Below are 13338 nucleotides of genomic sequence, written 5' to 3'. Positions count from 1 at the left end.
GTACTCTTTTAACCAAGTGCTGTTTTTTAAGGCTTTCAAAAGTAACCAAATCCCGTATTAATATATATTTTTTAAGACTTACACAAAAAATGTAAACAATTATTAATTGCGTTTTTGATTATTGGGTAATTCTAATTAATTTTTGTCTTTTTAATAATTATCTTTACAATGAAAAATATATTTTTATTCAAATTGATGGAATACCACAAGGATCTAATTTTTCATCTCTCTTAGCTAACTTATTTTTGCATTATTATGAAAAAAATTGTATTCTTAATATTAAATTTGTTTTCAAATTTATTAATGATTTAATTATCTTTAATTTCCATGATTATACTATTTTATTAAATAATATTTTCCCAGAGGAAATAATTTTGCTTCGTAATCACGATGATAATATTAGTTTTAATTTTATGAGTTTTATAAAAGAAGAAAATATCTGCTTTGTTGATTTATACAATAAAAGAAATGATTTTGATTTTAATATAAATAAACTAATTACTTGGAATTCTGATGTTTCTAAAAACATCTATTCAAATATCATTTTTAATCAAATGAATAGAATTAAAATAATATGTAGTAATGTTTATTTATCCAAAAAACAAATGGACAAAAATTTTCAAAATTTGATAAAAGCAATAGATACCCAACTAAAGTGATTAAATTTTATATAAAATCCTGGAGTTAATTGTATGTTATTATAAATAAATTTACTAAGAACTTTTTTGTTGAATTATATATTTTTACCTTGCGGAAATCCATTTAGGGCAAATCCGTGGCTAAAATTCTATGTGGAAAACGGGCAATTCATGTTTCTTTCTCTCTCTTCTTTCTTAAATAAATGTTAATATTCTGAAATCATTAAAATTGTATAATTAAATGTCAACATTATTACTTATAAGCTTCTTTAAATTATCCACTATAATATTATTACCTTGTGTGCATCCATTTTCAGGCCTTGGTAACTAACAAATCAAACGTGTTTCAGTACTGCAGTAAGAACGCACTATAAAACAAAATCCTCCTATACACTCTTTTAGCTCAATTTCTTCTTCTGTTTTCATATTTTGTAGTAGGGCAACCTTATTACGAAAATATTTTAAATTATTCTTGAAAGTTTCCCGCCCATGTAAGCTCATTTGAATTCACTACTCTCGTTATAGATTTCAATTTGTGTCTTGTGCTATTTTTTCTTTACATTACTTAATGTGTTCTATTTGTTTCAAAAAAATATTTTTAAGTGCTGCCCACACTATTGTATTGATATATTTTGCTTTGGCTTTATTGATACAATATTAGAAAGCACCCCTTCTTACGGTTATAATCGTGTGAGCTGATGAGATTTTTTATTTCCCTCAAGATATTTATTTATATTTTTTAAAATTTTCTTTAATGTTATTTTATTTTAATAATTTTTCTTCTTACCTTTTCATTATTCTGTAATTTATTCCATGTTTTCTGTGAATTTTGTACTTATTTTCTGAGTTCTATATACTTGGGACTTATGCACAGTAAATAAAACTTATTAATTTTCTTCATTTTTCTCTTTTTTTCTTTTTATCCTTTATATATATATATATATATATATATATATATATATATATGTATATATATATATATATATATATATATCAAGATGTCGCCAATTGGTGAAAATAAGCTGGTTTGAGGCACCAGGCTATACATAAATATTATTTATTGAAACATGTTTTTCCTATTCAATATTCTAATATTCAAGTGACATAAAATTGCTGTGCTCCTCAATAATAGTTAGAGTAGATTTTGCAAATAAATCCGTAAAATGTTTCATTTGAAGGAATAAGGGAAATCTTTGTAATTATAATTGATCTATTAAATCGGGCTAGGGCAATAGTCTTTCCCACGGATTAGTTAAAAGGATAAATGTCAAACTGCTAATTAGTGCATACTTGAAATAAAAATAGATTAAAAGACAGGATGTGAATTTGAAAGTGTGAGAAAGAGAGTTTAGTTTTGAATAATACATTTTGAATAATTGTTTATTATTTGGGTTTAGATTTATGGATGATTTAATTAAAGATATTTTTCCTAAAGAACTAAATTTAATGAAGACTAATTCAGATGAAAATTGCGTTTATTTTTTAGATCTTTATATCAAACTTCATAAACAAAAAAATGTTCATTGGATTATTTGATAAAAGAATTTTTTAGCTTAATATTATCAGTTTAATACATTTTAATTCGAGCCTTTACTTAAAGATTTTTAAGAATATTTTGATTGGGCAAATTATTAGATTTAAATTTATTTGTAGTAATAAAATAGATTTTCTTTCAGCTATCGGGAATTTAACGATTACATTAGAGAATAATAATTTTCCTTTTACTTTCTGTAATTCTGATATTTTAATTCAATATTGTAAAGACGTTCAAATAATTTGGCATATATTGAAGCCGCATAAATAGGCCTATGTGGTGAAATTTAGGATTTTTTATTCCTTAAGCATATAGTTTACAGCATTTTTTTTTTCTTCGAATTTTTACTCATTGAATGTTTTTATTTTATTTTTCAAGATTTTCAAAAAGGGGTCAGCATTTTATTTTGATTTGGTTTTCTAACTGTAACTTTATCTTTATTTATTTTTCTTATATGTGGGCATATCATTATTAAATCTTACTCTTTGTACTTTTAAATTGTGATTATTTGTCATTTATTTTTCTTTGCATTTATATTTCAATTATTCTATTTGTTTTTCCATTATGGGGCCTCAGGGCACTTCCAGTTTTTGGTTTCACCACTGTAAACAGAAAGGCTCCAGTGTGTTAGCAGGCAGTGTGTCCCCTGATGAAGTGCTGTCCTGCTAACACACGTATCTAAAATTTTTGTCGTTTTCTGCTATTGTATTTCTGGCTTGCTGAATTAAAATAAAACAAATTTGGTTTAAGCTGCTTTAAACGCTTTTCCATTTTGATTTATTTTTTTAATGTTACTTACTTATTTTGTCTTTTTCTGAATTTATAAATTAGTTTCATTCTTTGATAGATTTTGAATAATAAATTTAGAAAAGGAAAAACAAAAAAAGATTAATTGAAGCTTTTTAGGTTACATATATGGGTGATAATCACGAAACATGACAATTCACTGTCCCTTGCTCCAAGATCTAATACTATAATACTAAAAGAACTTTTTTTAAAAAAAATTAATAAATAGCATTTCTGTTAGCATTTTAAAATGACTTTGCACGAGCATTGACTGTTTTGTATACTTAAAAAATTGAATTGAATATCAAAATGTCATTTTCCTGGCATGTCCCAAACAATATTTCCAATAATAACTAGTTTCAAAACTTACCATACATTTTTCAAATTCTAATTTTCTTTATCTTATCCTATGTAAGCATTTCTAGTATATAATCAGAGAGTATTGTTTACTAAAACTTCGTTTAAAATAATTTTTTCTGTCAATAATTTGTTTGTCCCATGAAAATCTGTCATTTTCCTTGCTACTTTTATTTAGTGATTTATAACCAAAATCAATGGCGCCAGGAATCAGTATCTTATATTAATAGATTGATTAAATACCCTCCTATCTGAACATGCCTTGTTGCGTGAATAAAGAAACAATTTTCTGGCTCAAAATCTATTGCAAAAAATTTTGCAAGGTGAGTAGGTTTTTATGCTGTCATTTTCCTGTCTTCTTGAAATCATTAATAACAAAAACTACATAGATTTATCTGAGTTATTTTAAGAAATTCTGTTGTTTTCTGCAGAATATAAATGTCTTGGGGCAAAATATTAAATTAAAGTAAAGTTATATGCTATAAAATAGCGAATTTGTCATAATCCTGGCTGTCATTTTCCTGGCTTATGAATGCCAGGACATTGAAGTGTTACCAGAAATTCTTTTTAACTGCTAATACTGTAAATAGGGAAAGCAAATATTAACCTAATACCAAGTTTATGTATGATTGTAATATGGTTGGATGTAATCAAAGTTATTTATTTAATGATTGATTATTATACACAATTTTATTCTGTACATATCAGCAACAAAATTTTTTTTGTTTCTTTCTACAGTGGATAAAAAGAATTAATTTAATCAATTTATGGTCCATCTAACATAAAGGCTTAAGTTGAGTTACTTAAAATGACTGTTTTTTAAACTTCTAAGGTAATATGTCATTTTCCTGGCATTCAAGATTTGGTGAATTTCTATTTTATTTTTTTTCCTCGAGCAAATGTCAATAAACTACACTGCTGTCTATAAGATATTAATAAGTGTAGCTAAAGAAGTATACAAAAAAAAATTTAGATTATTTTGAAGACTTTAAATTTGAAGAAATGTTTTGGTCCGAATTGTCATGTTTCGTGAGAATCACCCATTTATATGTGTGTGTGAGAACGAAACTTATGTAACGTCTTGTGCAAATACTCACTTTTAAGATAATCATTCATCTTTAACAAATTTTTTTTAATTTTTAACTTTGTCTGAAATGAATTGTTTTACAATTAATATTTTTTGCTGTTATAATAAGAAAGAGTTTAAATCGGTTATTATGTCTATACATTTTTAGCTGCTCTGAAAAGTGTTGTCAAACCATCCAAGACACAAGATAATTTTCAAAGTATGTATTTTATTTAAAAGTTGCTCTTTTTATTTTGATAGAGTTGGTTGTTATCATTGTTGCATATGTTTCAGGTGAGTCTAAGCATACCACATTAAAGCAAATTCACCTGCTCCTCTCACTGCTTGAGCAATTAGAAAAACTCATGTACAATGCGTACGAGGGAACAGCCTCATCCCTTCCTTCACCGCCAAAGGTAAGCATTGAGCAAACATGTTATTATAAACAAACAGCCTAAAGACATCTTATTGGGTGTGTAGTCTTTTTTTTAAAATTTTGAATAGTATTTTATGTAATACTTTTTTTTAAAAATTTCTTTTCTTTTGGAGTATTTATAAACCTTTAAATGTGTAATCCCGTGCAAATATTCTTTAATATTCAAAGGGTGAATTCGTATCGAACATAAATTCACAAATTTAAACAAATCACCACCCATTTTTCCCTGTGGCAGAATCGCAGCTATATTGTCTCAGAATGTTACAGAACTCTTGCAGAAAAAATTTTCTTTTAAAACGTAAAAAATAATTACTTTTTTTAGAGAAATTTACACGTAATATTTAAATCATGCATTTAGATAATCACTTTTTGACATGCTCAGTTTACGCAGATAGTATCGTAAATCGATGTAATGTTTCGATTGTATTTTTGGCAGTTATTATATTGATTGCTTTTAAATATCTTGATATATTTCAAACAAAAGGAAAAATTAGAGTTGTGCATTTGTATATTTACTTTTTAAGGCAATAATTCTATCGAGTTTTTGGCAGTTATTGCTATTGATTTCTCCATAGTTTTTTATACGATATTATTTATTACAACAACCTAATCTCGAAACGAAACACATTTGAGGAGTCAGATTCACGTGATTTCGTCGTCTGCCTTTTTTCGGCAATTCTCTACGGATTTCATGACTTTCAGTTTTTTTTTCTATCGTTATGATTTTTTACAAAATGCGAGAAAAAAATAATTTGTGCATCCCCCCTCCCCCCAACGAAATTGGAGAATTTCACCCTTAATATTAGAATAAAATATTATTACATGTTCAATAAAATTATTATTATTTTTTTTTTTGTAATTTTTGCTATTTTAAATTATTATTAAAAGTATCTTGCAGAAAGATATTAGTGCTAGAGAGTTTTATCTCAGACAGCTCGACAAAATTCTGTTACAGGACCATTTTATAAGTCGAAAAGTTTTCCGTGCTTCCTTACCCACAAAAAACAATAATAGTATTGATAAATAAACAAATATTAAAATATTCTTGTCTCATTTTACGTGGATAAACAAAAGGACATTATTTTAGTCAGTAGCATTGCAGTTCTGAAAGATCTGTACCACTCTTGGCATTTGACTTTTTAGACCTTCACTAGACATTTTTAAAAAGAATTACTTAATTTTTCATTTCATCTAAATTACTAATCCTTCATCTAAATTACTAATTCTAATCCTTAAAAGGGGTAGGGACTGAATGCAGCTCTGAAGAAAGGTCGCAGTATTTCACATATGAAAGTGTTTTTTTTTTAATACCAATAATATTTGTGACATAAATTTTTAATAAAAACTCAGCGCATTGTACAAATCGGTTCTAAAATATGCAAAGTTATCTCATTTTGAAATTGTTGCAATAGTGTTGTATTAAAATCCATAAGACTTTTTAAAAAAAAAACACATCGAAAATTTTAGAAGTAACTGCCAAAAAAGAGATCTAAAAACCTAAGTGATTTTGCATGAATTTGTCACGAATCGGGTAAATCGAAAAGTTTTTACTTAAATTTTCGATTTGTTTGAAATAATAATCAGATTAAAAATATTGAGAGTTTAAAAATGACCTGGAAAGGGCTGGGATAGATAAGTAACTGTGTGATAAAATTGGAGAGTTGGTTTGATTTGCACATCGTACTAATATCATTATTTGAAAAACTGTGTGAAAAGGATGGTAAAAATGAAAAGTCTCAACTGAGAAGAAGTTTGGAAAAAATGTGGTACAGCAATACTTGAATTGAAAAGTGATAACTCAATTTCTGAAATTTATCAACACATATTAAAATCTATCATTAAAATGTGAAATGACTGGAAAGGTGCCAAAATAAAGAAAAACTTTGATCGCGCAAGCTAATTGAACTGAGCTTAAGATACAGCTAATGCAAACAGAGTGCCTTGCTGGCAGTAGATTTGCCGTTATAAAAAGAAAACAATCTTGAGTTTGAATACAGTTATCGTAAATAAGTTCAATGAATGTATTAAAATCTTTATTTTCCAGAAAAATACTTAAGGTATTTAAAAGAAATCATTCCAGGACCAAGAAAAATATTTACCAAGTGCTTAAGAAAAAGTAAATAAAAAAACTGACAATCTACTCGCACTGCATTTGAACTATCAGGAACTTGTTAGTGCAATTGAAGGTGTAAAGAATGTAGAATGTTATGGGAAGAGGGAGAAAATGATTAAAATAGGCTTTTTTTAAGACTATGAGAGTAAAGATAAACTTTTGATTAATTGCCAGGGCTAATGCACTAACAACAGATGTAATACAGTCATGGTAAAAATGCATTCAATAAATCAATAAAAGATATTCGTACAAAAATCAAATAATATCGTATTCACTGACATGAAATCTAGATTCTCAATGCGAATCTAGATTTGCATCTGTCTTGAGATATGTATATTGGAGCATTATACTTACTCTTGGCTTATAATTATTATTTCCTTTAAAGCGTAACTTACATGTCAATAAAATATATGCATTGTGTTGTGTAATCAACCAATCATATATACAATTACTGAATCACTACATCTATATAATATTGATATGAAAAGTGTTGCCTTGAGTGTGCAATGCATATACTTATATTTACTATAAAAGGAATTGTATGTTAGCAAAGTGTAGTTAGATATAAGTTGATTTTATATAATTAGATTATCACAAAATTTATTTTACCTTTTAATTTATTTGCCTATCTTTAAAAAAATATAAATTAGTTATAACTTTTGAAGCTTAACTTTGCCCCCCCCCCAAAAGTAAAAAATTTAGTTATTTATCTTCTCTGCAACTAGCTATAAACTCTTAATATTGAAAGACAAAATACTAACATACTCACAAGATGATTGTACGTTAATATCATACATTTATCGTTAGCTAGTCCAAAATTTGATTCCTGAAAAGAAAAAAAATCTTTCCTTCTGGCTATAGAACAAAAGAAAAAGTCCACTGAAATGCAGTTTTTTTTTCTATTACACTGTTCTCATGTAGAGTCATAAATTAGAGACAGTTGAGATTTTTCACTTTTGAACAGATTAGGTTGTAGTTGTAACAAATAATTTTTTGTTAAAAGATTATAAGTATAAAAAATATTTTCATTACAGTGAAAAGTATTGCTAAGTAATTCTGCATATTTTTAGTTAAAATTCTTTTCCTAATATTAAGAAAAAAAAACATTTTGGAAACACAGATTATCACAAAATTTATTTTACCTTTTAATTTATTTGCCTATCTTTAAAAAAATATAAATTAGTTATAACTTTTGAAGCTTAACTTTGCCCCCCTCCCCCAAAAGTAAAAAATTTAGTTATTTATCTTCTCTGCAACTAGCTATAAACTCTTAATATTGAAAGACAAAATACTAACATACTCACAAGATGATTGTACGTTAATATCATACATTTATCGTTAGCTAGTCCAAAATTTGATTCCTGAAAAGAAAAAAAATCTTTCCTTCTGGCTATAGAACAAAAGAAAAAGTCCACTGAAATGCAGTTTTTTTTTCTATTACACTGTTCTCATGTAGAGTCATAAATTAGAGACAGTTGAGATTTTTCACTTTTGAACAGATTAGGTTGTAGTTGTAACAAATAATTGTTTGTTAAAAGATTATAAGTATACAAAATATTTTCATTACAGTGAAAAGTATTGCTAAGTAATTCTGCATATTTTTAGTTAAAATTCTTTTCCTAATATTAAAAAAAAAAACATTTTGGAAATATTGCAAAAACGAATGAAATCATAATTCACTACAAATTTTACACTGATAACAAAAAAATTCTAAACATAAACTGAAAAGAAGAGTTCTAAACATAAACTGAAAAGTTATTTTATCCAATAATTACATCATTTAATTAATTTTAAAAATAATCAGAAAAAGAATTGGGTAATTTTGTATTTATTTTATGCTTTTTGGAGCATTTTACTAGTATCAATTTATTTTTATAAATACTTTTTATATACATTTAAAAATTACATATTTTTGTTTCTTTAAAGAAGGCTGATTCCCGTTAGTTGTTAAATTTAAAAGTGGAAAATTTCTATGAGAAAAATATTTTTTCATTTAGAAGTATTTAAATTTTTTTTTTTTTAAATAAAACTATCTGTTTGAAATGGTGGTTTAAACCAGCCCACCCTGTGTGTAATTTCAGGCTTACAGTATCAATTGATCTATGATTTATGTGGTCTATTGTATAGAATTGTCAAGATGAAAAATTGAAATTTTAAGAATCAGTTATTTGAGTGTTATTTTATAGAATACTTATCCCCTAAAAATAATTTAGGGATTCTCCCAAAACTCTTTTTGTCATAATTCGATTTCATTTAAGCAATGGTTGAGCAATAAACTGTAGATCAAAAACAATTCAATTAAATCCTCTGTTTTGAATTATCCGAAATTAGATAGTGCAAAGTAATTTATCAATGAAAAAATAGGCTAAGAGATTATGACAGATTCATGTTATCTATTGAACTTCAAAGTTAAATAATATAATTCGAGGGCCGGGATAGCCTGGTTGGTAGGACACTGGGCCCATGTCCAAGAGATCGTGGGTTCGAACCTCTCTGGCCGAATTTGTAAATGGTGACTGTTGCACGTTAAATCTGTCGAGTCTCAAAGTCCTCCGTGTTCCCATAACAAATCATACCTCTGGGGGTACTGATCCAGGAGTTCCCTTGTCTTCTGGATTGGTTTAAAATTACAAGGCTACGAAGTTGAACATTAGTAGTCGTAGACCCAAAATTGGATCCGCTGTTCAACGACGGTTATAAAATAAAAAATAAAATTATTTATACACGTCAACTGTATTTGAAGTTTTATGTTTAAGCGAATTTGCATAGTCAGTTTAGAATGTCCAAAGCATGTAAAATTAATGTTCAGATTATTTCTTTTTTTTCTGGTATTCACCTAATGCTTTTTTAAATAACATTCAAGAAATGTTATTATTGGCTTAAATGATCCTTTCTGTGTTCATATTAAAATTAGATGAGGGGAACTCCTGACATGTTTTGATTGAATATTTTAGAATATATTTTCCAATATTTCTTCGATTATTGTTCTTCAGATAAAACTAATTTTTACATTGAAATGTCTACCGAATTCTGAAATTATAATTATTTGCATTGGTTATTTCTTATTAATTATTTTGTTGTGTGTTCATATTTTTTTAGAATGTGAGGACCTTCTTTAGAACTAATAAGTCAACTTGTCACGAATGGCTCAATAGAATTCGTTCTACGGCTACATTAGTTGCTTTCAATGCTGGTTGCCCTGCAGCAGCCGTCCGCCATGGCTATGAATACTTGCAGGAAATTAAAAATAATGGTAACTCCCAGGTATAGCTTTTCATTGTGCTCTGAACAGTCAAACTTACTCGTCACAGCCTCCTGAAAACAGCTTTGTAAATTATAAATATAGTAAGTACAGTAGAGAACCATTTATCCGGTATCCAGATAACCGGGGGAAAATTTGCTTGTTTTTCCCGCCATTTTTAACTAGAACGATTATGAAAAAAAGCTCATCCTTGAAGTTGAGTAGAGGAGAATGTGAGGAAGGGGAGAATTTTTTACCCAGAGAAACGTCCTTTCTTCCATGACCTTGAAGATCTTCAGATCGAGAGTGAACAGAATATCAGTGAACAGAAGATGAAAGAGAAAAATGTATTTATCTATTTAACATCAATTAACAAAAATAAAATCATTTTTTTTTTTTTTTGAAGAAATTCTGATTTTTTGGAAATGCGGTTTCATTTGCAGGTTTTTCTTGTTGTGGGATCACATCTGCTTTCATTAAAAATCGTGTTTTTATGAAAATAAAATGAAAGGAGAATTGTTTATTAATTTAAACATACGATTATTTTATGAAGCAGATTGCAGTTTTATTTTTCTGATTCCACTACGTTTGATTTTTTTTTCTTTTCATGATAAATTTCGCACACAATAAATTAATTCTTTTTATTCATAAATTTTATCATTAGGTTTTTTTTTCTTTTTTTAATTCCGTTTATCTTATTGATCTTGCCTTGTTCCGGGTTTTAATATTTGTGTTAGAGCCTTTTTTAACTGTCGTTTCTGTTCGATAATTTTCATAGTTTTTATTTAGATTTTCCTTTTATTTTATCATTTCCCCCCCTGTGTAATTAGGTATGAAATATATTGCGTTATTTAATCATTGGTTTTGTTTATATTAGTTAATTTAGAAATTGTAATTATTTTTAAAAAATAAATATGAGAATTTTTTATTTTTTAAACTTGTTTTGCTTGTTTAAATTTGCAATTTTTTTATTCTTTTAAATTTTATTTTTTTACCATTTCTTTTTTTCTTTTTAAATATAAGAGTGCTTTTCTTTTTTCTCTTACTTTAAAATGTGTTACACACTTTTTCCTTGTAATTTGGGTTCGATAAAACATCGATTAATGACACTTTTTGGTTGATCCAGAAAACCGGGAAATTCAGACATCCAGGATAGCGATGGTCTCGAGCATCCCGGATAATTGGTTCCCTACTGTAATTCATGGCCCCCAAAAAACAATATTGAAAAGGAATTAGAACCAAAAATGAATTTTACTGAGTATTTCTTTGTTAAATCAGAGCTTGTTTCAAGCAAGTTGCACTGTTATTCCCTGAAATAGCTTGATTATTATTTTGCTGTATATTAACTGATTTATTGGCAGGTTGTGGAAGTTGAGAATACCTTGTACACAATTGTAAAAGCCTTGATCCAGTTACGATGTCCTGAAGCTGTACTTGGACTGTATATATGGTGTAAGGAGAATTTGAATAAGAAATATGCATGGATTAAAGCATCTGTGGATTGGGCAGCTGGAAGGTAAGGAGCTGTATTTCTTAGTTGCTGACCAGTTTGCATTTGATTTTATTTCAGCATAAAAATTTCTTTAGTTTTCCACACTTTTTTAAACACTCCAGTAATAGTCAAACCTCTGAAGAGCAGCCGTTTTACACTAAACCAAACCTCTTTCGAACAACAGCCACTCGTGAGCACTTCAGAGTCATTATTAAACATCTTATACTGTAAAAGACTAGTTTTCAACCATTTATTCCAAAATCGACCAAAGATTTGACGGGTCTGTATGACTTATGTTTTAGCATCGACTATGAACTGGTTGATCAGCTGGCGTTTTATACAGATTTGCTAACACGTGTACCTTTGTTGACTCATTTAAGTTTTCTTTAAATTCTGACATTGTTGAAGGTATCCGAATGTACCGTATTTTTCGATGAAAGTGCCGCGGCGCTATCGAAAAAATGTTTTTTTTTCTCCCTACATGTGGCGCTTCCGACAAAATATTTTTAGTAGCAAAACAATTTGTCCAGAGAAGTTATTTAAGATGAAATAATTTTCTGAGAGAAAGATTGTTTAAAATTTTTTTTTTTTACTGAAGTCGATGAAATATTCGCCCGTATCGCGCTCTGCTGCAGAACATTGCCAATTCTTAACAAACTTTCGGCAGCAGTCTGCAAGAAAATAAATTAACGAAATAAAAATTTTAAAAAAACATCACACAAGGAGAAAATTTAAAAGGTATGCATCTTGTATTCACCCTCAGCTTAAAGAAAAACCGGAAGCTAGAAATCTACTTAGCGTCTTGGCAATTGTAATTGGAGCGAACAGAAAAGGAAGTACCTAATAGGACCCTAAATCCGACACTCATGGGACTGACAAAATGCCTCACTTCGGATCTCTTTCGGAAATTCCAATATGGCACCCAAATATTACTATAATTCAATTACACTGTTAATTTCAGAAAAACCAATAAATTTAGTCAAGTTTCGATCGTAGATTATTATGGGGTGAATTTAAAACTGGCCCATCTTAAGAAATTTTATTAATTAAAATAAAAAAGAAATAAGAATAATAATAAAGAAGAAATAATCCGAATCCTCTGAAGAAGAAATAATCTTTTCTTCCTCGGAGTGAGATCATAGCTCTCGTTTTTTCTTTTAGATAACATATTGTTTTAACAAAAGACGCTTACCCCGCAAGAAAAAAAAAGCTAACAAGGAACTAAAAAAAAATAAGGTAACAATTAATGCTAAGAAACTAATAATGAATAACAACAAAAAACAAGCTAAAAACTAATAACGATAAAAAAAACAAGCAAACAACTAATAACAAGAAAAATAAACAAGCTAACTATTTAAAAAAAATAAAATTAGCAGTTAATAACTAATAAAAAAGGGGCAAAATAAAAAAAATTTATGAATCTGATAAAAAACCGCAAAAGGGATAGAATTCATTTTGTAGTCCACATGGTAGTTTCAATGTCAACTGGATGTGGCCAATTTATGGTCAAACAGAGGAGGGAAATGTGGGGACAAACCAATAAAGCACAAGCACAGCTGTCAAGATTGATTGATCAGTTTTTTCCAACTTGCATTTCTTTATTTTGTTCATTGGAAATGCAGGTGTTTTTACTTCTCACTTTATTTTAAACTGCTTTAGAAACAGATGTTTCCTT

At 28.0% G+C, this 13338-nt stretch overlaps 1 protein-coding gene across 3 annotated transcripts in view; it reads left to right on the top strand.

Annotated features, from left to right (window-relative positions):
* Positions 1-13338, top strand: part of nonC (serine/threonine-protein kinase Smg1) — a 184001-nt gene that overhangs the window by 55851 nt on the left and 114812 nt on the right. For all 3 annotated transcript variants that reach the window (XM_087158370.1, XM_087158369.1, XM_087158371.1), the window contains 4 exons: positions 4551-4601; positions 4676-4797; positions 10030-10194; positions 11533-11687. In XM_087158370.1, coding sequence (XP_087014496.1) covers positions 4551-4601; positions 4676-4797; positions 10030-10194; positions 11533-11687 — 493 coding nt within the window. The remainder of the gene's footprint in view (positions 1-4550; positions 4602-4675; positions 4798-10029; positions 10195-11532; positions 11688-13338) is intronic.

Source organism: Parasteatoda tepidariorum, chromosome 2 (genome assembly GCF_982258835.1).
Source record: "Parasteatoda tepidariorum strain Cologne lab strain chromosome 2, Ptep-v5.0, whole genome shotgun sequence".
NCBI lineage: Eukaryota > Metazoa > Arthropoda > Arachnida > Araneae > Theridiidae > Parasteatoda > Parasteatoda tepidariorum.
Note: the sequence above shows the minus strand (reverse complement) of the source record. Positions and strands in the feature narration are given on the sequence as shown.